Source organism: Mustela putorius, unplaced genomic scaffold (genome assembly GCF_011764305.1).
Source record: "Mustela putorius furo isolate JIRA1106 unplaced genomic scaffold, ASM1176430v1.1 tig00003869_pilon_pilon_pilon, whole genome shotgun sequence".
Lineage (NCBI taxonomy): Eukaryota > Metazoa > Chordata > Mammalia > Carnivora > Mustelidae > Mustela > Mustela putorius.
In genome coordinates, this window is record NW_025422021.1 from 3,592,759 (window position 1) to 3,619,309 (window position 26,551).

At 39.6% G+C, this 26,551-nt stretch overlaps 1 protein-coding gene across 6 annotated transcripts in view; it reads left to right on the top strand.

Annotated features, from left to right (window-relative positions):
- Positions 1-26,551, top strand: part of CCDC141 (coiled-coil domain containing 141) — a 231,247-nt gene that overhangs the window by 155,192 nt on the left and 49,504 nt on the right. For 5 of the 6 annotated variants that reach the window (XM_045066875.1, XM_045066874.1, XM_045066876.1 and 2 more), the window contains 5 exons: positions 11,341-11,482; positions 13,217-13,336; positions 15,230-15,421; positions 20,951-21,130; positions 26,358-26,537. In XM_045066875.1, the coding sequence (XP_044922810.1) occupies positions 11,341-11,482; positions 13,217-13,336; positions 15,230-15,421; positions 20,951-21,130; positions 26,358-26,537 (814 nt within the window). The remainder of the gene's footprint in view (positions 1-11,340; positions 11,483-13,216; positions 13,337-15,229; positions 15,422-20,950; positions 21,131-26,357; positions 26,538-26,551) is intronic. The other variant, XM_045066878.1, reaches the window with a different exon arrangement.

Below are 26,551 nucleotides of genomic sequence, written 5' to 3' on the forward strand. Positions count from 1 at the left end.
TTCAGAAGACAGTCTGCATCTGGACAGAGATATTTAGCCAGGGCTTGTAATGGTTGCTATGGGACTCTAAAGCCAAGATCAGAAATAATCCAGGGTCTTCCAATAGGAGCCAAACAGCTGAAGCTATGAGAAGGGCAAATGCTTCTCCCTTTTTGAAAACTAACAACTGTAGCTAACAACTAAGTTTCTTGACTTTCACTCCAAGCCATACATCAGGTAATGGTGTGTTGGCTGCTCCAGGAGCCCCAGCACACCCATGTTGGGCCCCAAGTATGGGCACTCTCCTTTCTCCTCTCTCCTGCTTAAAGGTCCATGTGTCTTGCACCATGCAGAGGCTCCTGCGGGTGCCTGGACTCAAAGTACATGTAGACGCTGAGCTGAGTCATGATGATTGGATTAAGTTGGTGAGGTCTCCAGTTGGAATTTGGGGAGTGGTCCTCTGTCAGTTTTGCAAGTGAGCCTCAAAGCACAGACACTCCATTCAGGATACTTTTGTGGTACTTTCCTTGCCTTTGGGCGGTTTCCTTTCATGCATGGGTAGATCAGGAGGCAGCCCAAGACCCTTCCCTAGAGCCCTGAAGTCTGTCTTTGGTACACTGCCCTAGAAATTCCAGGTGTCTCAGCCTCCCAAAGCATGAGCCCTGTCTCCTCAACCCAGCAAGATTTCGGGGCTCCCTTTGGTTCCACCTCCCCGAGCTTTGGTCTGGAAACTGCCTCTCAGGCAGTAAGCTGATGTTGTCCAGTGTCTGAGAACGATTGTTTCATATACTTTGTCTATTCTTCTACTCGTTCAGGCATGAGGGTAAATCTAGTCCCTGCTCCTGGCCAGAAACTGAAAAAAGTTCTGAAAGAAACCGAAGTTCGCTATTCAGTGTTGATGCTTAGCTCCCAGAGTTGGAAAGCTAGTCACAGTTTATCATTCTTAAGCTTTATCCTGTTTGATCTAATTGGTAATGTTTCATCTTCAGTACTTAAATATAAGAGGGGAAGTGCTTATATTTTATATTATATTCTATATTCAGGGCTTTCGTGACTGCTTTTGGCCACCCACTTGGTCATGGTCGATATGTTTATTTACTTAGCTAGTTTCATTCTTTGTGTCTTCTTTCTAGGCTTAATTTATACATATGTATATATGTTGTTTTATGAAAGAGCATCTACAGTTCTTTTCTTTAGGCTGCAGACTAGGTCTTAACAGAAGCAATAGTTAGGAATGGTTTCAAGAAACTTGAATTAAAATTGTTAAGTAACTATATTTAAAAAATAATACTTATTGTCAGTATAGTTTCTGTCAACGTCCTAGATATACGAGCTTCCATAGTAGTTCCAAGGTGTTTGGTTGCCCCAAGATTTCACAGTATTTTACAAATCAATACTATTTTTCCATTTTGTGGGAAGAACTGAAGGTAAAGTGAAATTGTTACCTGGCAAAGGACATTTTTGATTCAGAAGGTAGACATAAAATAGAAATCCATTAAAAACTGAATTGAAATGCATTAGAATCTCAGTGACAAACTAAAGCCACACATAGCTAAGGACCTCAATCCCACGCATTACATTTGAGACTTGCTTCCTTTCCTCATCTAATGACTTATCTGTACAACGGTGTGGGTCACCACCACAGGAGGGAAGCAGAACCTAAGAAGGAGATTTCAAGTTGCTGACACTGCTGGAGTGAAGGTGGAATTTAGAACATTGGCAGTGAGGATAAACATGTCCCTGAACATTGCAGTGGCGTCCTAGGCTTCTGAATGTCAGCCACATTGCGAGGATACAAATGACTAAGGTCCCCATTATCAGACATTTGAAAACTGGTGTCGATAAGAAACTTAAGATTTAGATCCAAAAGAGTTCCATTTCATGCATTCTTAGGACCAAAACAATGCTATGACTTTTAAACTTAATTTTTCTGAACCTGTTTTCTCATCTGTAAAATGGAGGGTTTTTTGTTTTTGTTTGTTTTCTTTTTTTTTAAATCAAATGAAACCACTACTCTTAGCAATTAGTTTACTTTTTTTTTTTAACCTTCCCTACAAAGGACTTTAAAAGCAAAATGCAAAGAGTCACATGGTTGTTTCAATTAATCACAATAGAGCTGCACCACATTCTATTCATTTTCACAAACTAGGGAAGGTTGTATTTGAAATAGGGGAGATAAGCATTTATTTTAAGGTAAAAAAAGGCAAAATTTAGTATTGGGGCATACGGGAATTTCAGAGGCGTTTAGATCTTTTTTTTTCCTTGTTAGTCAACAAAATAGGACTTCAGAAGTTCACATCTATCTGAAACAATGTTTCCCAGTAAATCTGAGACCTTCGTTGTTACTTTTCTGTAACTATTGCCTTATTAGGAACAGATCCACACTGTTTTTCTATCCTGGAATAAAAAACTTTTGAGGTTGGAGCAATCTCACAAAATAAATAATGGTTGTTTACGTGTTTCCTTGCTTTTCTATTTTCTCCCTGTAAGCAGGGGATAATTCTGAGTCATTGCTAAATAATTCATCATCTTTTCAAAGTATAATATCTGTCATCTAACCTAACTCCACTTTAATTTTAAAGATGTTTTTGGGCATTCATTTGCACTTAATTATTACACAAGTTACTCCGTCTGATAATGGTCAAACTTAGATTTATAATGACATTACAGTTCCTGGCTTCCAGCGCTCCCTCACCACTTCCGAAGGTCCGCTTGGCATCATCCTTGAGCAGCACGTCTGAAGACAGGCCAATGTATTCCTTCAACCACAGGAAGCTGTGGTGATTGGAAATCCTGGGTTGGAGACTTTGTATGAGGGTGAAGTTTTCCATAATTGGACAAAATCAAGGAACCTCCTCATTTCTCTCTGGGTAGCTAAAAATACAGAACTAAAAAACATACAATGCCATCTTGTGCAATATCCATTCAACTTTTTCTGTTTGCTAAAATTAATTTAAGATTTATAAACAAACTTGCTTCAGTGTTGACTCAATTTCTGTCTTTGCATCAGAGACTGGACTAGTTTTCATTTTACCATTTTTTGGTGAATTTAAGCTAACAAACCTCATCCTGACTGATAGTTGGCTGTCGTTTAACCTTTATTGTCTGTTTTGATCTAATACATATTATTACTTACTTAATGTCAATCTTTATATTTTTATATTTTATAAAGAAATAAAAACAGGAGTTAATTGGGATTCTTGTATTCTCTTTTCTCTATCGTTTATGTTGGCTACCACCACTTCTGTTGTTTGATATGGTGAATGGTAATGTACTTTAGACAGAACATATTCATTTATTTATTCATTTACGTAGTCCAAAAAATATTATTGAGCATCTTTTATAAATCAGGTGTTCCCATGCATCTGATGTAGTAGGGGAAGCATCTGCCCTCACACTGTTTATATCCTAGTGGAGAGAAACAGCCACCCAACAGCTAAATCAGGAAATGAGATGCTTGTGCGCAGCAATGAGTACTATAAATTGAAGTGGGGTAGAGAGTGACTCTGGGGAGGGGGCCACTGTGGACGTTGTAGTCAGCGAAAGCTTCTTCAAGGAGAAGGAGCTACCATGCACATAGCTGGGAGATGAGTAGACCCAGAACAACAGCAAAGATGTAACAGAAAGGAGTGCAGGGTGGCTGGAGGAGAAGGTGACAGGAGAGAGGAGCGGAAGACAAGATCGAGTAGGTGCAGGTTGGACTATTTAAACACTCATTGGCAAAAATGGCAAACACGCGTGCTTTACGTACATTAAAATACTGTCGTCCTTAAAACGACCCTGTCCTATGGGTACTACTATTATCCTTGCCTCTGTTTTGCAGATGAGGAAGCTAGGGCACAGAGAGGTTCAATCACTTTCCCTGCTACCTGTCACAGGGTAAAGTGAGTCCTGGAATGCAGGTCTGATACACTATATTAGCTGGCTAGCTCTCTGTCTATTCCTTTCATTCCGCTTTAATCAATAACAAGGTCACATGGATTCTCTTTTTTTCTTTTAAACTCTGGCACACTTAAAGTGAACTCTATCTGTAAGAGTCACTCAAGTCTCCCCTTCCCTGCAAATTTTTTCTTTCTTTTAGTTTATTTAAAAAGTTACTGAACCTATGAATAAGCATCACAAGTGACATACCAGCACCAGGCTTCAAGGGTAGTCAAAGATATATAAACCTGGCCCTGAATCTCCAGAACCTTCCTAACGGCTACTCAAGGAATGACAAAACAAGGGGGTGTGCTCTCGGCATGAGGAAGCCATGGGGGCAGTGGGTGTTGAGGCCACCCCTTCACAGAAGGGAGACACAGTCCCTAGCTTCTATGATCAGGAGAGGTCAAATGAAGGACTTAAGAAGGCCATTGTTGAGTTGAATAATCTAAGTTGGATGAAGGCTCTACATCTAGCCAAGATGAATAGAATCAATAACTACCATAGAATAGTTTTGAATTCCTTTGTATTGGTCAGCTCTATCTCATGGATTCTGTGGTGTTCTGAATCATTCCCTAGTTGTTCGACTTGTAACAATGTCCCCTCTTCTTCTAACTCATGACATTGTTTTGAGATCAGCCTTCAAGCTCAACCAGGTGGGAAGCCTTTTTTTATGTTTCTTATCTTAGTATTTATAAAGTAGCAGCTTGATTTGAAATGAGATGGTGCTGGTACAATATGAAAAGAAAGCTTTTATCATAGTGAAAATATTTTTAAAAGATCCTATTTGAAAAACAAACAGAAACAATCTCCACCCTCCAACAAAACAAAGAAACGAAGACAGAAATTTCCTTTGCCTGATAGAGTTATCTATGGTTGCATAATGGAGTTCTGCTGGGCATTTAAGGACTTAAAATAACTTAAAAAAAAAAAGTGGGATGCCCAGGTGGCTCAATGGGTTAAAGCCTCTGCCTTTGGCTCAGGTCATGATCCCAGGGTCCTGGGATCAAGCCCCACATCAGCTCTCTGCTCGGCAGAGAGCCTGCTTCCTTCCCCCTCTCTGCCTGCCTCTCTGCCTACTTGTGCTCTCTGTCTGTCAAATAAATAAATAAATCTTTTAAATAAAAAAAAAGTTTGAAAATGCATTTAGAGGGTAAATGTCAGATACCAAATTTTAGGATATTACAAAGTCAACTCAGCCACTTTTCAAATATTTTCAAGTGTATATTGTTGTTCTTTTTAGAGATTGAGTAAATGTCCTAACTACAATCTGAGCCTGGTAACATTGTACAGGCTTTTATAATTCTGAAACTGTTAGTATGGAAAACATGCCAAGTTCAGACTTTCCCTTAAAACTAGGTTCTTGTGAAATATCCAGGAGTCACGCACTCCAATGTGAATGTATTCATTTATGATGTTGATTATGTGAAGTAGAAAGCATCCCAGAGTAAGAAAGATCTGGAGCTGAGTCTGGAGAGGAAGGCTGACTTTAGGGGTAGAAATCTGTGCACTGGATGATTCTAGAGGAGTTCTCTCCCATTAGAGAGAAAAACTAACAAACAAAAAACCAGAAAAGAGAGAGGGAGAGGAGTGGGCCTATTTATGAATAAAATGCTCATCACAGTGCTGTTTATAATAGTGCAAACCTGAAAGCCACCTAAATAGTCCCCCCAAATAGGGAAATGTTTGAATAGTTTCAAGGAAGACACATTGTGGAATATTCTAAGCCAATATGAAAAGTGTGTTTCTGAGGATTCTTTGAAGACACAGCATCCTGACCATATAACGTGAGGATCCAAATTGTATAGATAGCATCATTCTAACTTTGGAGGAAGAAAAGGACTGCAAAGAGAAAAACTTTTTTGGAAGGAATACATTAAAATGTAATTTTATATTTTCCATATTATCTTTAAAGAGAATATTGGTCTGTTTAGTTCTTCTGTGTCCCTTTTATCTGAGGATTTCTGTCACCAATCATGGAAGATTTTCAGGGATTACGTCTTTAAATATTGATTTTCCGTTTTTCTCTCTTTTCTCTTCTTCTTTAACTCCTGGTAGAGATTGTTGGAGCGTCTGGGTCTGCCTCCCAGAACTCTGAACTGCCTTCCTGACTGTCATTCCATCAGCTCTTTGCCCTGTTCCCTCAGGGAGTCCCTCACACTGGTTTTCTCTTTGGTTGATTTTTTTTTCCCCCTAGCTTTCACAACCATATTGATTTCATTTTTGAGATTTCTAACTCATTTTTTATATCTATTTTTGTTTTATTTCTAACTGTCTTTGTTTCAGAGTTTCTTTTTCTTTGATGATGGGTGTTGGGTTTTTTTCTTTGTCTTTCTAATGATCTCAGGTGTGTTTATGTGAAGGTCATTTCAGATTGTTCCACTTGGCTTTCAGCTTTATTTTGTTTCAGGTAGAGGACATTTATCTCCGGATTGTTGACTTGTCTTTTGTTAGGATGTATATGCCTTGTGTGTTTTGAAATTCTAGGTGGCACTCTCAACTGGAGTGGGAGATGCTTGTTCTTTGCTTATTTTCTCTGCTTTGTACTCTGCTCTTGGCTCTTTCCTCCTTACCGACTTTGACAGGACTTCCCTCTGAATTCCATGTTCCATGAACTCCATCCAGTTTGTATTGTCTGGTCAGGGTTACTCATGGAGGTGCTGTGGCTCCCAGAGATGCAGCAGGCGGTGGGGCTGGTTCTCCACTGATCAGACCCATCTCCCTGATGGGTCTGATTTCTTGGCCCCTGCACCAGTTGGAGATAGTGTTTTCCAACCTCCTTTTACAAGGAGGGAGAATGCCCTCCCTGTTACTGACTTCAGGTAGAATCCTGGCTATGGTAACCCGTTGCACAGGACAGATTTTCCTGTGGAGCTTGTAGCTATCTCTGCCATGCATCTGGACTAGAACCCAGGACACCCGTAGCTTCAACCCCACTTACTACTTTTTTGGTGGTGAGGCATTCACAACATAACTTAAGTCAGAGGGAAAAAATGTTAAAAACATGCATTTCACTTTTACAGTATGAGTGGCACTTTTTTCAAAGTAGGGATGAAAACTAGACAGTAGCCATTATTTCCTCCAAAATAAAGATCATAAACATGAAGGGACACTGTTTGGGTCCCTGTCAAAAGAAGCAGCAAGCTGAAGATAAAGAAAAAAAATTTTTTTTTCCATTTTCAGAGTCTGATGTGTTCATAGACCAAAAGAAAACTATGATCAGCTGATTCCTTCGAATGAGAGAGTAAGCTGTCAAGTGCTTACCATCTGGTTCAGCTCCTAATCCAGATGGGCTGCCAATAGTAATTTATGAAAGGTTTGAAAGCAACTTGCTGTCCTCCGGAAAGAATCATTAGAACACATTAACATTGGGATTTGCTCCCTTCCCCCAGCCTCAATTTGCAACAGATGCAGAGATGGGGCAACTGCTTCTGTTCAACAAATAGAACCGTCTATTTTTGAGCCAGGAGTCAATATGTCTCTGCTCTTTAGAAAAAAAAAAAAAAAAGTCAAGCATTTTTCTTCCCCCTTCCCTCTCCTCTAACTGGTTCAGTGAATAGGGGAGAAAATGCTCCACGATGGAGTTTCTGACAAATGTCTGAAGAAGCCCACACAGTCTGTCATTTCTGAGTATCTGTGATGCTTGGGAAAGTCAAAGTCCACATCAGGAATAATCTAGTGTACTTCATGTCCATGCCACAAACAGGTACCCTCTAATCCATTCTTACAGAGAAAACCTAAAGGTCAATCAGTGTATGCAGTGCAGATTGTAGAGCCACAGTTTGCTCGACTCAGAAGTCCGCTCTTAGTCCTTCTCCCACCCAGTGAGGTGGTACGTGAGCAGGTGGCCTCAGAGTGAGCGCGACATGACAGGGCACTTCTTCCAACCAAGTTCTGTTATCTGCCCCCCCACCCCCGTTCTTGCCCTATCATTCAGTACCACTCCTGGGAAGGAATAAGACTCATTCCTGAGTGACTGATGGAATTCTAGTAATTTATTTTCAGTTCATGTAAGAATTGCTGGCAGAGAATGAGATCATATTTTTCCTTTGATCAAACCATCTGCTTTTCAGGCTCTGAGAAAATTGCCAATATGCATGCTATGCATGTTTTAAAATGTTCTGGAATGTTCAAAAGAAAAGTCTAGAATTAGTGTTTAACGTTTCTAACTGAAACTAATCAGAGCTGGTTGTAACCTGCTCATTAGGTTCTTTAGGAAGAAAGAACTGAGGGAAGAAGGGAGTGGCCCAGGGGTTAGAGGTGTGACAGACATATGCCCATTGGGAATCAAGGAGAGGAAAGAGATCACTGCCTGCTCAGACACATGATCTCGCTGACAGCAGGAAAGGAAAACCAGAGCTGGCTGTGGTAAGCAAGGTAATTCAGAACTCCTTGTACCTAGGAAGGGGTCTAAGCCACAAGTAAGAGTGTAGAGCATACCCTGGACAGTCAATAACGCACAGCCAAACAAGGCCATTCAGGAAGTCCCCTGAGGCGTTAAATAGAGGAAGTCACTCAACCTAATGATAAATATCAAATATCCAATAACAGATCTGTCACTGGATAGCTTAAAACTTCTGTAAGTAAGCAAAGAGCAAAGTCATCGTTGTTTAAAAACTATTGGACACTTTACTAGTGATAGATTTTTAAAGATTTTTATTTATTTATTTGACAGACAGAGATCACAAGTAGGCAGAGAGCCAGGCAGAGAGAGGGGGGAAAGCAGACTTCCCGCTGAACAGAGAGCCCAATGCGGAACTCAATTCCAGGACCCTGGGATCATGACCTGAGCCAAAGGCAGAGGCTTTAATCCACTGAGTCACCCAGGTGCCCCACTAGTGACATTTTTATACAGTAAGTCTCTGCGTATGTTCTTCTTCTTAAATCTATATCTTCTTTTCCCTTAAATTTTAATTAAAGTATATTTTATTTAGTTTGAAAATGCATTGATCCACTAACAAGTCTATGTGCTCAGGGCTACAGAGGATATATGGATGAAAAGCATGTGGTCCTTTCCCTTAAAGAATTTATGATGTGCGGCACTTGGATGGCTCAGGGGATTAAGCACCTGACTCTTGATTTCAGCTGGGATCATGAGAGATCATGTGAGATTAAGCCCTGCATTGGGGTCCATTATCCTCTTTTTCCCTCACCCTATGCCTCTCCAGTGCCCCCTAAAACAAAAACAAAAACAAAAAAACACAACAAAAAAAGAATTTACAATGAGATATATATGATAAGGCACAGATCCCCACAAAATGAGACCCAACCTCCTGGGTCATTGAAAAATTGAAAAGGAATCATCCTTCCAAAAACAGAGAGATTGAATTTGCTTGGTTGTAATTCATCTAAATTAAAAATTGTATGTTGCTATAAAGCAGTATTTTTACAAAAGGAATGCTTGATTTGGTTTTGTTTCCCCATTACTTTTCTCTGCCTGAAGGGTCCTTTAAAACATGAACTTGGACAAGTATCCCTCTAGTGGCCACTTTGCAAACTACAGGCAGATATTGCTTTAGAGAAGCCAGCTAAAGTCAAAAGAACGTGCCAGGCCCGGTAATCCTGTTCCATTAACAGTCAGCTCCAGTGAAGGTGAAACCTTAGAGGACGAATACCCTCTCATCCCTTCATGTATCAAGAGTGTGGACTCTGAGCTCAGATGAACAGGTTCAAATCCCAGGTCTGCTACTTAGTAATGGTGACCCGGGCAAGTTACTGAGCTTTTCCGTGCCTCAGTTTACTCATCTGCAAAATGGAGATAACAATTACACCCAGATGATAGGGTAGTAATGAGAATTAGAAAAGAGACTATTTAAAACATTAAAAATGCTGCCTTGCCACCGCAGCACAGTCATTGTTTTTAGAAAACGTTTACTTTCCCTAACTGCTCTCTGTATCTTCTTTCCACATTGCACTTCACTTTCTTTGTTACTGGACTTTCTCATTCCAGAGTTGCATATTCTACAGAGAACTTGGAACTTATAATACATAAAACAACTGGACTTCTAAGTGCTTTTTTAGTATATAATGTCCCAAAGTCTAAAACCTAACCAAAACACAGTTGGTATTACCAGTACACAGTTTTTATTTACAAAATTTGTGGACTTCAGTATCACTAGAATTATTTCTATAAAACCCTCCTGATTTCTTGATTATACTCTTCACTGTCCCTGAGATATTAAAATGCAAAACTAATTGTTTTAAGTATAGCATCTGTGGAGCATTGTGTGTCAGGAATAAGATTCCTCGCGGTAGTTTCCTTTTCTTCCCCAGTTAAACTTCTCTAGGGTTCCAGTAGTACCCGCAGGACACACACGAATCCCACGCACATCCAACAAGATTATCAAGTTGCCTGATGAACTCTCACCCTTTTGGCAGCTTTATTGTCATTCCTGTGAAGTTACTTTACCTCTCAGTCATATGGGATCTTGTCCTCATTTCATTACTAATTAAATTCATTTTTACAGAGTCATAAATTAATTATTTGAGGTAAAATTACTGAAATCTATACCTCACTCCAAGATTTTTTTTTTACCTCTGGGTAATTAAATTTCAGAGTTATCATGTTAATCTTTATTAGTGTTTGAGGAAATGACTGACGTAAAATAAAAGGCTTCAATTTCTTATGTAGTAGGAGAGGCTCTGTCTTAGGGGTAGGTGGACAAATTAAAAGGTGCTCCTTCCAACAGCAGCCTCCCTTCATTGTCTTGCATGGCCGATGGGCCTACATTGGACATGGGTAGGAAACTTGCTAATTTACCTTTAGACCAGAGCAAATGGGATCTGAGTCTAAGGTCATTTGTTGTTCTAAAGGCATGTGCATTTTATGAGCTTTCAGGTCACTTTTCTCTTTCTCATGACAGGTGAAAAATGACAATGTGAGGCTTGGTCTCTTTTTTTATGAACAAGTATATTAGATTCCTAATTGTTGGTGATAACTTGGTTTTCACTTAATGAATATAGCCTTGAGCATTCGTCATCATCGAGAACAAGGAACTTAGTGTTACATAAATATTTTGCCCTGTTGGATTAGTAAATGGTTTGTTAATTGGCTGATCCACATTTCTATTCAAAGAGCATCTTTAGATAAATGAAGCTTTTAAATCACACCCCCGGGAAAATGTTTGGCTAACATACTGCGCTTTTTGCCATAGGGTTCTCAAAATATCTTAGAGAAATATTAAAAAGTAAACCTTTAGAGAAGAAGACTAGACCTGTTTGCAAAAACCCGTAAGTCATCTTTTCCCTTAGGACTGACTGATTTAAACAAGGGAACATAATTTGGTGCTACTCAACTTCTGTTATCCCAAAGCCTGAAGCTTGATAACTTCTATTGACTCATCCCTATCATGAAAGAGCAGATCCAGTTTGAAATGTTCCCTGTTTCTGGGACTTCTCTATCAGGGCAGAGTGAACTAACAGCTGACTTGTTCCATTCAGCTCTCGGGTAAGCGGAGTCCACGAGATGATGCGATGCATTCAGAGACGAGTGGACCAACTGACCCAACAGTGTTCAGCGCACAAAGAATTTGCTCTTAAGAAACAGCAGTTAATTGCCTCGGTGGAGGGCCACCTCAAGAAGGTAGTCTCTTAAATGTGTCCTCTGTTGGCTACTACTTAGATGCAACTCCTTGCTTAGTGATACCAGACGGCACAGCACCTGCAGCGCGGGGGATGGTGGAGAACAGTGGTGCGTCTCTTTTGGCTTCTCTTAGGTTCCATGTTAGGGTTTATCATTGAACAGCGGGAGTTATAGTTCACTCTTGCTCAGCAACCATTCCTGTCCCAGGTTGCTAAAACTTGCTGTGTAATCCTACCCACCCCGCCAGCCAGCCCTGAACATGCACACACAGAAACAGTTCTTGCTCTTTATACAGAACTGAACCGTGTGCATACTGGGACGGTGACCTTGTTTTATGTGGGTCTATGCCTGGTTCCGGGAGGCACAAATTTCAGTTAACATGGTATCATACATATGAGGATGGCATGTAAATACTGAAAATGATGTTGTAGGGATTTTCAGGGCTAAATTGTCATTATCATACTCTATTAAAGGAGGTTGGCACAAAGGACGTGGTCATTCTGAATAAAAACATACTTATGAAAATCCTCTTTCTGCAAAGTGGATACAATGGCTCAGTACGGGAGAAATTTATTTCCTATTTTCAAAGAGGAATAAAATCAAGCAGCTGCTATTTGGCTAAATTAAAAATGGCTTAACTGTAGCTGGGATCTATAGCAAAAACTATCTCAGTGACCTTAATGCTAATGAACCTTGATGCCTCTGCTGGGTCTCAGATTTTCAATGATGTCTTCATCAGATACAGTGGGCTCATATGCCTGACTTAGAGGACGAGAATTAGCAGACTTCACAGGAGAGGACATGAAATAACCACATCTCTATCCGCATTGCCTTCCCACCTGTTATTGATCCAGAAACTTGGGAATCTGAGCCTTGTTCTGAAGCCTGGGTCCAGGGAGATTCCAAATAAGGCAGCAGCTGCGGTGCCACATTCCCTGGAGCTTGAGACTCAAGCTAATTTGGTGGTGGTGGACAACACAGTAGGAACTCAGACAACTGTTGCTCCTTGTCTGACTGCCAATTCAGACCCAACTTGACTCTGGAAAGTATGGACCCTGGTGAGAGCCAGGAGACGAAGAGCATAACTTGGATGTTATAGAAACCTTTAGAGATTACTTTTCCATTGATTTGTGTGTACTAAAAATCAAATCATAGTCCCTGACATTCATCAATAACATGGCCCACGTGTGTCCCCATGTTTTAGTGTCAAATGTACAGGGTTTGGTACCGCCCCAGGGTCCCTAAATATAGCAGCCCTGCAGGTGATTTAATACCCAGGCTTTAGACCTTTACTTCATGAAGTGCCTGTAAACTGGGCCCCCTTCAACTTACAGTGGGTGATTGTGAGTTAATTAATCAGATAAATTCATCTCTGCTGATGTGTTAGCAGGTGCATTCTCCTTTCTAGGCAATATAGGTGATAAAGTCTTAGAAGGTATGGGTGATTGTTTATATCTCATTGTTATTAATAAAATATGTGTCTGTTTATAAATATACATCTTTAAACATATACTCTCTCTTCGTGGGTCAGTAGTATTACCTCATATGAAGAGCAACATTATTAATTTAACCATGACATTCCAAAATATTTAAGATTATTTTTAGAGGAAAATTGGTATATCCATTTAAAGTACAATGAGAATGGAGAGAGTAGTATTTATCTTTTCTATACATAGTCAAAAATGTGTGCAAGTACCTATTACTAAGACTGCAATGTATTCTTTATTGCTAAAGGTGGAAATGTCAATTCAGAAAATCAGTCCAGTACTTTCCAATGCAATGGATGTCGGTTCCAACCTTTCTGAATCAGGGAAGATTTTGAGTAAATACTTGGAGCTAGATATGCAAGTTAAGGTAAATTAAATAGGAATTATTATTGTGGTTATGATTTTGTAAATATGACTTATTTTCTTTATATTCAGTGGCAATAGAACTTAATGCTAGCTCTCTTGAAGGTTGCAATTCTACAGTAATATTTGTGGTAAATAATGACTTAAAACTTCTATTATGTGTATCTAAATTATTTATACTTGTATGTGCATTTTTTAGGGTGTTTGAGCTCATTGAAACTTTGTAACCTGGTATTAAACACTCATTTGGCCCCTTTTCCTCACCGGGGAGATGTTAACAACTCCTTTTGGGATGCCACAGGACTCAGAGAGAGTGCTTTTCTAAGACCATTTGTGATTTTCTGCTAGAGTAACTTACAAAAGAAAATTTCCCAGAAGCAACATGCATTAATGCAAGATTCCAGGAAGGAAATAAAAACACAATCTTGTCTCAAGCCCCCTGTTGAGGGATAGAAAATACCCTCCTCTTTTCAGTACCTTCTCTAGCTCCTCTTCACCCCTTTCCCCTGGGACTTAGGTACGAATATATTCCTGCTAGCTCCACGTCCACACTGAGCCCCAGCCGGCCCCAGAAGATGTTCAGAATGGTGAGTCTAGCATCTCTCCAGGCTCACCCAAGTCCGTAGGCAACAGCCTTGTTATTCCCTTGATCCTCAGCCAGAAGACCTCCTTCATGTTTGGGAACTCACAAACTGACTTTTTTAAATGAAATTTTTAAAAACTCATTATTTCAAATGTTTAAAATAAAACATATGTCTGAATTCAATTTCTTTCTTTTTTTTTTAATTTTAAGAATTTTAGAAAGAGGGAGGAAATGGCAAGGGGAGAAACTCCTCTGCTTCCTTCTACCCAGAGTGCTATCTGGAAGCAACACTTGGAAATGAAAATTAGCTTCATTCAGTGGAGTACTTGGGAAGCATATTAAACACAAGCAGGGAAGCAATTCCTTCTTGCTGCAAATGACAAGGAAGCTTTTTTCTTTCATTTTCGCTTGATTCCTAGCTCAGCCTCACATAAAATTCTACATGGCTCTTTCTGTGGCAATTGTAGTTGTAATGCCTACCATACCTGCTTATCCATTCTATCCATGAGATTTTACTTGCCAGAAATTGCACTCAAAAGAAAACCCAGAAGAGCAACCCTGTGGGCTGTTTAGATTTCGTGTGTAACATTTCCCCTACCCTTGTTCAAAAACACTTCTAGACAAAGATTTAAATAAGACTGCAGAAGTGACATGCCATTTTTTAATAAATTAAACAAGGAGTAAACAATTTCTATAAACTTGCCATCTCCTGTATAACAAAATTAGCTTAAGAATTTGCTAGAGCGGGGCGCCTGGGTGGCTCAGTGGGTTAAAGCCTCTGCCTTCGGCTGGGGTCATGATCCCAGGGTCCTGGGATCAAGCCCCACGTCAGGCTCTCTGCTCAGCAGGAAGCCTGCTTTCTCCTCTCTCTCTCTCTGCCTGCCTCTCTGCTTACTTGTGATCTCTGTCTGTCAAATAAATAAATTAAATCTTTAAAAAAAAAAAGAGAATTTGCTAGAGCTATTGTTAAATTTCATAAAGCAATCCTCATGTCTAACTAACTTACTTAAAACATTTCTGCCATTTTGTTTTATAACTTTTCATACCAAACAGCCTGCCCTCTCTTTGTGACACAAAAAATAGAATGCTCCAGATGAAAAGCAGAGCTGATAGTGACAGAATAATTTGAGATGGTTTTCATTTTAAGATAACTTTTTTTTTTAAGTTTTGAAAGTTGTGCCTTTCTTTCACTGAGGAGAGTTCTGATACAAGTTCAATTAATAATCGTAATAGATGGATGTACAGAAGGTAATGAAATGTGAATGTTCATGATTCCCCTGTCAGCTTCTGACCTCCTGTGCTTTGCTTTCATAGGAGACAGCACATGAATTAGAAACAGCTGCAAAACTTATGACAGAGAAAAATGAATTTGAACCTGACGAAGTGGCATTGCTTTCTTCTAAAGCTAAGTGGTTAGAGGAAGAATTAAAAATTCTTGGCCAAAGGATCAGCTCCAGGTCACAAGTCCTGCAGTCTTATGTGGCATTTCTCAAGTCCTCAGAAGAGGTACGGTGCCTACACACTGACCTTCTTCAGCAAGGTGACCTCTGCCCTCTTCCCGCTTTCTCTGGGGATAGAAGCCCTGCTGGGTAGTCCCGTACCCTCCACTCCCATGCTTATTCACTGGCCCAAGGCACCACCCAAGGACTCAAAGAGTAGGTTGTTTTCCTAAAAAATAAGGCAACTGTTAGGTGTAGATATATTCACAAAAAAGCAAGGTGGTTGTGTTGGAACACTCTTTACTGTGGTCTACAAGCATTTATAATATCCTAAACATAGAACAAAATCATTTAAAAATCAGTCACCTTTTACCATGGATCTCTCTGAATACTCAACAATTACTGTGATTCATTTAAAATACATACACAGAATAAAAAGTTACGGGCTTTGGGGTCATCTCAGATCTGTCTTGTTTGATGGCTTTTAACAAGTTTACCTCAGAGAGTGTCTTCTGAGGCACTGTCTTGACAGGGTTGTACCAGAGAATCTGTGAAATTCCCTCCCGTAGACTACGATTCATAGACTACGACCATCTTTCAGAGATCCAGTCTCTGAGAGAATAACAAAAAGGGCTAGGGCACCACCTAGGAGCAGGCACACTCCCCAGCTCTCAGGGAAGCGGGCACTGGCCTAGTGCAAGGTAGAACCTACACCGTCAACTTCAGGGTAAAGCCAACCAAAGTTAAGAAGCATGCTGGAATTCTGTTTTCTCACCCTGACCCTCCCACTGGCACCCTTCCCACCACCCCTGTCCCCCCACCAAGTGTCCTGCTTAAGCACAGTCTCCCCTGTCAGCTCTCCTTCCCTCATGTTCTGAATTCTCCCCACTCAGAGAGAAGGCCATGCCCAGTCCCTGCAAATCTCAGGTAACCACTGCCTCCTGTTCCACATCTATACTCCACCTTTAGTCACCTAAACTTTTATTTCGTTTTTCTTAGTCCTGAACCCTCATGGTTTGGGAGCGGTGTTGCAACTGACAAGATTATCCTGTTGAACATTTTTAGTCAGAACTTGAAATGGTGGACGAGGTGCAAAGAAATGCTGTTTTCTGTGTCACCGTTGCCAGAAATGCACCTGCTTGGCTTCTAGTTCAGCATCTACTTCCATGCCCGCTCTGGTCTTTAGGACCAAGAGTCTTTCTAGTGCTGGGCCTTAGCTTTGCAAGAAACACTTTCTCAGAAGGGCCTCCTGTCCTTCCACCCTCCCTGGTCTCACTAAATCTGTTCTCTCTGTGGAGCCTTCTGTCCTTCTCAACCTGGCAGTGCTCTCAGTCCGTCACCCTCTGACCCCTTCAGGCTTTCCTTCTTTCCTCACCAGGCCCTGGTTATTCTTCTGCAGCCCGCTCCCCTTGCCGACATCTCCTTGCTGTCCACCCTGCTCTCCCTGCCAGTTCCCAATATCAGGCCAATCCAACGCTCTGTTTGTTCAGCTTTCAGTCACTCCTGCAGAAAATTACGCAGTTGTGCTGACTGACACCGTTACGATGAACGGGTCTCTGCCATTGCCGGGGTTCCGGTATGTTCCCTCGTTGGCGCCCATTCAGTAGCAATTCTCAAACGTCTTACCACAGTTGCCATCCCTAAATCTCAGCCAGCGCCCTTTCCTCGTAGGTGACTGATACGTGTGACACAAAAAAACCCTTGACCTCCTTCGACTTGCAAAGCTATTGACACGTAGCGTCCCCCAGTTGCCAATAACATGAAGCCTCTATTTGCGCACAACACCAATCGGCAGTCGGTGCCTCCGTGCACACGCCTGCGCCCTTCCGAATCGACGTCAGCCAGCTCCAAACGCCAGTTGTTCCAATCTGCTTTTCCCCTTGCTTCCTTCTCGTGGGTGTACAGCCACGGCCGCTGGTGTTACCCTTCCCGAGGCGGCCGCTCTGTAGCTGTCCTTCCCTTTGCACCTGCGCTCTCGGAACGGGGAGACGCTGCTTCCGGCTTCTGCTTGCGGGTCCTCCCCACGCCTCGCCCCGCTGCCTCTGGTGCACTCCCTCTTCAGTCCTGTCATTTGCCACCTCCTTCCTTCCATCAGAAGTGTTCTGATAAGCTACTTGCTGGAGGACAAATGAGACGCTTTATTTTTTCAGTCCTCATTCCTGTTAATCTCTCCACCACATTTATTTAACTGTCTGGCTCTTACCTCCCGTGACTTTTTAAAAGGCAGATTTGTCTCAGTATGATTTATGTAGGATAAAATCCCCCTATTTTAGAGTGTGAGGAGTTTTAGTGTATTTATAGAGCCGTGCAGGCATCACTGCACTCCAGTGTTAGAATATTTCTGTCACCCCAAATAGGGGCTTGCTGCACAGTTTTAGTCAGTCCTGGCTTCCACCCTCCAGCCTCAGGCAAGATCAGAAATGCTTTTTTTTTTTTTTTTCCCAAAGATTTTATTTATTTCTTTGACAGAGAGAGATGACAAGCAGGCAGAGAGGCAGGCAGAGAGAGAGGAGAAAGCAGGCTCCCTGCTGAGCAGAGAGCCCGATGCGGGACTCAATCCTAGGACCCTGAGATCGTGACCTGAGCCGAAGGCAGCGGCTTAACCCACTGAGCCACCCAGGTGCCCCCAGAAATGCTTTCTGCCTCTGTAGACGTACCTTATTTGGATATTCACATAAGTGGCATCATCTTGCCTACTTCTTTATCTGTTCCTTCTCCTTTTCCCTCACTTAAATTTCTGTTTCTGAGGTGTGGTGGGTCTTGGAGCTCTTGCCTGTGCTTTCTTTTGGACATTCTGTACACTTTCTATACAAAATCATACCCCTACATGTGGTTTTAATTCACCAATAACTCAAATGGCTCCTCAGCCCCCACTCTTCCAAGCCCCAGATCAATGCTTTCAACTTCCCATCATAATAATTCCCTATATATCCTGGAGATTCCCGAATTTCAACAAAACACCACCAGTTATCTGTTTGTCAAATGTGTTCTTCTGTGTCTTAATGACCCCATCAGTTTTCAGAAGGCCTGTGTAGAAGCTTCAGAGTCTTTTCCAAGACCTCTCCCAATGAGCACTTACTTTGTACGAGGTCCCATGCTTTTCATTCCTGATTTTATTTCTTTATTTAAAGATTTTATTCACTTATTCAGAAGTGAGAGAGAGAGAACAAGTAGGGAGGGAGGGGGTAAAAAGGGGAGAGAGAAGCAGACTCCCTGCTGAGTGGGGAGGCTGAGGTGGGGTCAGTCCCAGGACCCTGGGATCATGACCTGAACCAAAGGCAGATGTGTAACCAACTGAGCCACCCAGCTGTCCTCATTCCTGATTTCGTTTAATCCTTATAACATCTCTCTGTTTAGTTACTATTATCGCTCTTTCACAAATGAGGGAAACTGAGACTCTGAGAAGTTAGGTGATCAAGCAGCTAGTAAATGTCAAAGCTGAAGTTTAATCCCCAGTCTCCTCCCTTTTAGCTTTTCCTGTATCAAAGGCCATGCTATCCTTTGTTTATCTATAGGGACAACCTTTAAGATTTCTGAATTCTCCTTCCCCTCCACCTGAACCATCACTTCCTCGGTTCAAGCCCTCACCATCTCTTGCTCAGCTTAAAGAAGTTGTCTTTTGCCTGTTCCACTTCCTATAATTCTCACTTCATTCCTGATGATAAATGGTCATTCTAAAGCAAATCTTATCATGTTACCTCCTGATATTAGGGTAATATGACAAATGTAATTTATAAAACAAATTATCAATAACTTTTTTTTCAAATTATAAATAACTTTCTCCCAAAATGGATGAAGTATTAAAGTTTATCATTAATTCCCTTATAGCATAAACCAATACAGATTCAAGGGAATTCCTATACATGGCGTCCTTCTCACTTGTACTGAAGGCTTCTTTGAGCCGTTGGAGTAGGAGGATGAATTAAAATTTATGTTTTGAGATTTGCACCAAACTGACAGACCATCAGATTGACACCCAACCTGTAGCATACACCCCCCCCAAATGCTGATAGTTGTCATGCTGATTCTGAACAATTGTGACAGCTATCAGTTGTTTCAAACTAATGAGAATCCTTCGCATCCTGTTGGTTAAGGTAGAAAACAAGTTGAAACCTGCTGAACAGCTTGTGGCAATGTGATCCCTCTAGCTTCTTTCTTAACCGCTCAGCTCCAGCAACCTGAACTTCGCTCAGACTAAGTATTTTATTGCGCTCTGAACTAGCCAGAGTTTTCACACTTGTTAACACTTGTTAACCCGGGAGGGTTAACAGGCTTTTCACCCTGAACAATTCTGAAAGACATAGATCAAAGGTCACTTCCTTTCCTAAATTCTTCCCTCTTTACTCCATGTAGACTTTGTGGTCCCTTCTCAGCAGGTGTGTAACCCCGTGCTTATACTTAGCTTTGTGTTGCGATAATTTGCTTATGGTTATATTTCCCCCAGAACTGTCTTTCCGAACCCAAGGAAATGGACGCTTAGTGCTTAGTGGGGAATCTTAGGAGCCTCCATGGAGGAGGTAGCATTTTCACTAGTTTAGGAAGGATAAGTAGCAACAGAAAATTGTGGAAAGCTCATTTTAGGTTGAGGAAACAAGCATCAGCAAAACAGAACCATGAATAAATGGAAAATGGGAAATGAGGATAGAACTTCTGTTTCTGAGCACCATTTGCAGGTCCATCTATTAGGTTCCTTTAAATGAAGAATGATGTTAATATCTTTAAAATATGGTGACTAACCATTGCCTGAAATTTCTCACCTTGTTTAGATCGCTTTCGGTAGTTATGAGCTCTTTGAGTCTTGTTCTATTAACCATTAAATATTACCCAAAATGCATAAAGGCTTGTCAGAATTTTTCTACTATTTTTACATTACCCAATTATATGTTAATCTATAGTTCTATAGGGGCATTTGATTTTATATAAGCTCTGATCAAAGAGAGTGATTTAAAATAATCTAGTACTGCTGGTATTGGTTAGCAAATGAGAAAATATAATTTTAGGCAGGCGGAGTATTATATCTCAGTAAGATAAGCTTAGGGAGGCAGCTTAATATTAATACTTGCAGAGAAAATTAGTAATTGTTTGTGCTTTTTTATTCTGGTTTATCACTGACTAGAAGGAAATTGTGATTAATAATTACAAATAATTTGTACAGGCTTACATTTCCTTCTTTCTGATTTGTATTCCCTGGTTGTGTGTGTGTTTGTGTGTGTGTGTGTATCTTCCTTCTGAATTATAAAACTCAACTTTAAAGGGAACCACACTGGTCTTTGATGCAAATTGTCCTTAGTTGCAAAACATGCACATATGTAATACATAAATATGGTTTCGCTTATGGTAATGAGATCTCACAGGTAACAAACTTGTCAGCTTAATTTGCTACTGAGGGGTAATCCTATATGTCGACAACCTAAACAGATTTTCCTGTTTTTTTTTAGTAAATTGACAATATTCAATAAAAACTTAAAGAATTCTGAAATGTGGTTTAATTTTTATATAGGTTTTTATTAGAATTTACTGCTATTTTTTCTTTAAAAATGTTTTTAAGTGTTCTTAATTTTCATTTATATTCTCCTTTTTTTTTTTTTCCTTTTAGGTACAGGAGCAGTATCAGAGCCTAAAGGAATTTTACCAAACTGAAATCCTGCAGAAGGAAGAGGATGATCCTGAAGTCAAGCATCGATCAGATTCAGCTGAGAAGCAGTGGCAGCTATTTTTGAAGAGGAGTTTTTTAACTCAAGATCTAGGGCTTGAGTTCCTTAATTTAATAAATATGGTAAGAACGACATTAAATGGGTTACACCTTCTGCAAGGATTCTTTGTCAAAGTCAGAACCAATTCATCTGTCTGCTAATCAGTGTTGCTGATGTAAGAAGTTGCTTTTGTTTTTTGTTTTTTTATTATTATTTATTATTATTATTATTATTTTAGCTTTATTCAACCTAGAACAGTCCTAAAGCCGAGCACTTATATGTTTATCTGGTCTTAGACCTCCTATCCGTTGCTAACAAAGGCTTTTTTAACTATGAAGAAGAAAGAGTGACTATAATTCAAATACAGTATTGTCATTATTACATAACGACCTCAGTTAGAAGTCCATCCAAAAGTTCTGTGTTATTTTGAGAAAGTGCAACAAAGTGTTATAAAATTTCCAGGGGTTAAAGAAAACATCTAGGGTGAATCATCATTTTGAAGAATTTCTTACTATAGTAGATCTTTTCATAGTGAAACTCCATTATATTTAAAAATGTACTCTAAGGCGCCTGGGTGGCTCAGTGGGTTAAGCCTCTGCCTTCAGTTCAGGTCATGATCCCAGGGTGCTGGGATTGAGTCCTGTATCTGCCTCTCTGCTTGGCAGGGAGCCTGCTTCCCCCCTCTTTCTCTGCCTGGTCTCTCTCTCTTTCTCTGTCAAATAAATAAATAAAATCTTAAAAAAAAATAAAAATGTACTCTAAATATTAGTTGTCAAATTGTATCTGTAAAATACTTGAGAATCTTTATATCAACCTCTGACCCATATAAACTTCTCTACAAAGTTTTTAAAAAATGGCTAATCTACCTCTTCTTTAATACCTCAAGTATCTTTCTAATGAAACTGCTCATTTCGTTGTACAAAATGCCTGCTACTAGTTAACTATTTTTTTTTTCATTGTTAAGCCAGATCTGTCTTCATATCTGTTTCTAACCCTCTTTAGCTACACAGGGAAAAAAAAAGTGTTCATATTTCATTCTTCTCACACATGAAAATCCTTCAAACACTGAAAATAGTTGCTATGTCTAAACTGGGTTTTTCTGGTAACTAACCCCATAGAAATCCATTCTATCATTTATGAGATAGCTTCACTTCTCTTCTATCCCAGTTCTCTCTCCCAGAATTTTCTATGGTTTGTCAAAGTCGTTCATAAAATGTAACCAAAAAGTGAGGTCTAATTTCAACACAAAGTACAACAAAGCTGACATCATTCTTCAAGAAGGAGACCTAGGAGTATAAAAACATTTTTAGCAGTAATTTCAACTTTGCTGGTTCATGTTAGGGTTGTGATCAAATAAAACTCCTCTTACATTTTCGGGGCGCCTGGGTGGCTCAGTGGGTTAAGCCTCTGCCTTCGGCTCAGGTCATGATTTCAGGGTCCTGGGATCGAGCCCCGAATCGGGCTCTCTGCTCAGCAGGGAGTCTGCTTCCCACCCCTACCCCGTCTCTCTACCTCTCTGCCTCTCTGTCTACTTGTGGTCTCTGTCTGTCAAATAAATAGATAAAATCTTTAAAAAAACAAAAAACAAAAAACCCTCCTCTTACATTTTCACTGCAATTTCTACTGAGTGACTTCTCTCCCATCTTATATTGGTCAGGCATTTATGCAGGACTTTATATTTATTCCTTTTTAATGTTATTAGTTTTCTCCCATATTCCATTGTATCAAACTAATTCTGAACCTGCTCTCTACTGCATTAGCCACGTTTTCTGAATTTAATTCTATACATTTGATAAGAAGGTCTTCTGTGACTTTAAGTAGATTTTTAATAAAAGTGTCTAATGCTAAGTCGACTTCCCAATCCATTAAGCCATCCCTGGATTAACCCGTTTATTAAATAGTCATAGACACCTCCAATAGTACTTCATTTCGACCACTAATTCACAACTTTTTGCCTAAGTCTGTGTTGAGAGAGACAGCTCAAAAGAAGGCCTATCTACCAAGTACCCTATCAATTATGTAAGTATAATCTGGCATAAATCAGTTTGACTCCTTGTGATCAAGGAATTCTTTCCAAAGTGCTCACAAACTACTTAATTCATGATAAACTTACTGCACTGATTTTCAGTGTAAAGCTTACTGATCTGTAAAGGATTTGGCCCATCCTTTTCCCACTTGTGAAAATGAGGGCATTTTCCTTTCTCTAACTTTCTGGCCCTTCTCTTATTTTCTGTCAGTTTGCAAAGATAACTGATATCGGCAATTTTCCCACTACTCTGAATTTTGATGAATCTCAGTCAGGAGTCTGAGTTCATTTGGAAGAGTTGGGTTCTATAACTATTCTCATCCACTTGAGCTATGATTTTCTTTTTATCTACTCTACATCTACCTTTGCTGTTTGAAGGTGACTATTGACTATTCTTGAATATTGACTGTTCTTATTAAACCTGTGTGGAAACAAAATAAGTGTTAAATAGTGCTAATTAATCGAATGCTATTCTCAAGTATCAGAGAAAACTTGCTAAGCAATTTGAGCATGTTCTTATCTAATATGGGTGCTTTATTGTAAAAACTAATCAAGTTATTTCTTATTTGGAACACATAGAACATGTAGTATCTATCATCTTTTCATTTTTACTTTGTCATATAGTCTTCAATCTCTTGATTATATACTTCTCTAATTTGTAGTCACAGGAAATCCAAATATTTGCAAACTATATTTTTATGTCAATCCTTTTTATTACTAGCTACATTTTAGAAGTTTATTTTTTAGCCCTGACACTTCCAGTTGGATCTTTTTTTTTTTTTTTTTTTTTACTAGATTTCAATTGCCAGTGAAATTCTCTCTCTTGTCTTCTCTGCCTCTCTCCTGTACTTTCTTGACCATATTAATCATGGGTATTTTTGAAGTGTTTGTCAGCTAATTCCAACATCTGGGCCTGAAGTTGTTTCTGTTGTCTACATTTCTCTTGGTTTCCAGTCATGGAGTCCTGTTTTGGCAGGACCTATGAATCAAATCTATCAAATCTCAGACGTTATGTATAAAACACATGCTTTACCCTGAGAGCCTTACCACTTTCATTTAATAAATCCTCTTTGTTGATAAATATTAAGGTGTACATAATAGTTAACTGTATTGGTTCAGTGACATTTCGAGATAAGAAAGTGTTGGTAAAGCTAGTAAAACACATTTTTAATTCTTTTCATATTTTTTGGACCATTAGGCTTTTAAGCAAACATTATTGCTGAAATGTGATAACCAGTTCCGTTGTTAAAAAGGAAGAAGGCCAGCTGGCATTTTCCACTGAGTGTTCTGCTCTCAACTGGGTTGCTGTTCAAGCTTGAAACTGAAAAATTTTCAGTTTATTTAAAAAAAAAATCATTAGGATTAGAGAAATTGATTTAGGTGAGAAATCTGGCAGACATCTTGTTGAAAGTGCCAATTTACTAATTTATAACAGTGAATATCAAAGATGATATCCAGGATCCTGCCTTCCTGTTATCAATGTATCTAGAAAACAAAGCACACCATTTCCTGTGCCTGAATTCAAATGGAAAATAGGTAATTTAGTACCCTATTAGATAAGAGCATAGCAAATTTTTCCATGCCCCTACACAGAAGTAGAATGAGTATTGTATTTACTAACTAGACCTTGGACAAATTATTTAGTCTTCTTGAGTGGTCACAATATTTAAGTGTGCCAAGTACATCATCACTCTCCCTGAATCCTGCTAGCTAGACAGCCACAAACACTGCTGTGTTCTCCCTTTTCCAGACCTTACTCGAATCATGCCCTGCTGGTTGGGCTTGACATTGATATGCTGCAATTTCCAAGTTTACATTAAATTACATATTATATTTTGATTAATAGTTGCTTAATAGTATGTGAAAGATACCCTAACTTTATAACATAGGTTAAAAAAAAATTATTTGGAGTGGGTTTTGCTGAAGTTGTCTAAAACCTTTTATGATATACTAGACTCTCATTAACCATAATTACAGCATATAGCAATTTATTTTTGAACCCCCAAATTCATGGGGGGAAATCTCATTTAGGACCTGTAATTAAACTCTTTTGTAATTAATCAGTACTTTATTATGTCTAAATTGATATATAAATATGGGTCATTAATGTCACTTAAAATAATTTAAAAATAAAATGGTCTTTTATTTATTTTTTTAAGATTTTATTTATTTATTTGACAGAGATCACAAGTAGGCAGAGAGACAGGCAGAGAGAGGGAAGAAAGCAGGCTCCCCGCTGAGCAGAGAGCCCGATGCGGGGCTTGATCCCAGGACCCTGGGATCATGACCCAAGCTGAAGGCAGGGGCTTTAACACACTGAGCCACCCAGGCACCCCTAAAAATAAAATGGTCTTTTAAAATATTGTTACATGTTTATAACACTATCTCTGACTATGATTTAAAAGATCCCTTGACTTCTAGATACCTAGCTGTAATTGCCATTATAGACATCCATGCATATTTGCTCCTTAGAAATTCAAGGATTTATTGAGAAAGGCTGGCCATCAAAGGAAAAACTAGTGCTTTATCAACCAAATATTCAAATATACATTTTTTTATGTGCAAAAAAACCCCCCAAAAACATGGTCTTACTCTTTACTTTTCTCATCCTTCTGCGTCCAGTTGTTTCTCCCCTTGTTTAAACACACTGTTTAAAGGCTTTCCAATTAGTCAGCCAGAGCATATAGAAGTTGGGAAGAGGGCTCTGCATTTAGATATTGTGATTCTGGTGCATAATTGAGATACAAATATAGAGATTTATAGGCATACATTTCAGTTCTCACAAAAGGGAGTAACATCAAGCACTGCTCACGAGGAAAATTTAAAATAATCATAGTATATACAGTGGGATAATTTGAAGAGAAAAACAGACCTTTTGTATTCCCAATACTGAGACTTTGACACACTCCAGTAAGTGCGTTCAAATAAAAGGTGGACTACACTTCAAAACTTATGCATTAACATAATCTTGACTTCAACTTTTCTGGATCCTGGTGCTCATTCTATCATCCCTTAGGAAGTAACCAGACCCTGGACAGGGGTATGAGGGTGAGGACTCAAACACTACTAGGGTTTTGAAGAACTCAGGACCTGGTGTCCAAGCATAAAATAGAGGTTCTGAGAGCCCTGCTATGAGCTTTAAACAGGCATTCCAGACTTATCCTCAGATCAGAACCATGCTCTGCATTAGCTATGATCAGGTGTTTGCCTCCTAAAATAATGTATGCAAAAACATTATGTCTCTTGGGAAAGAAAAGCCATTATATGGATTATTAATTTACCAGGCAAAAAGAGATGAAATATTAAACGCAAAAAGTGAAGCACACTTTATGGAGAATGCTATGGAAAGCCAGAAGGTAGAAAGAGAAGAACTTGGCCACCTTCGGATAACATGGCAACTTGAGGGCATTGCTACTCAGCCTGTGAAACAGCAGTGGGGAGCATTCAAGGAACAACTTAGAAAGGTACAGGAACATGG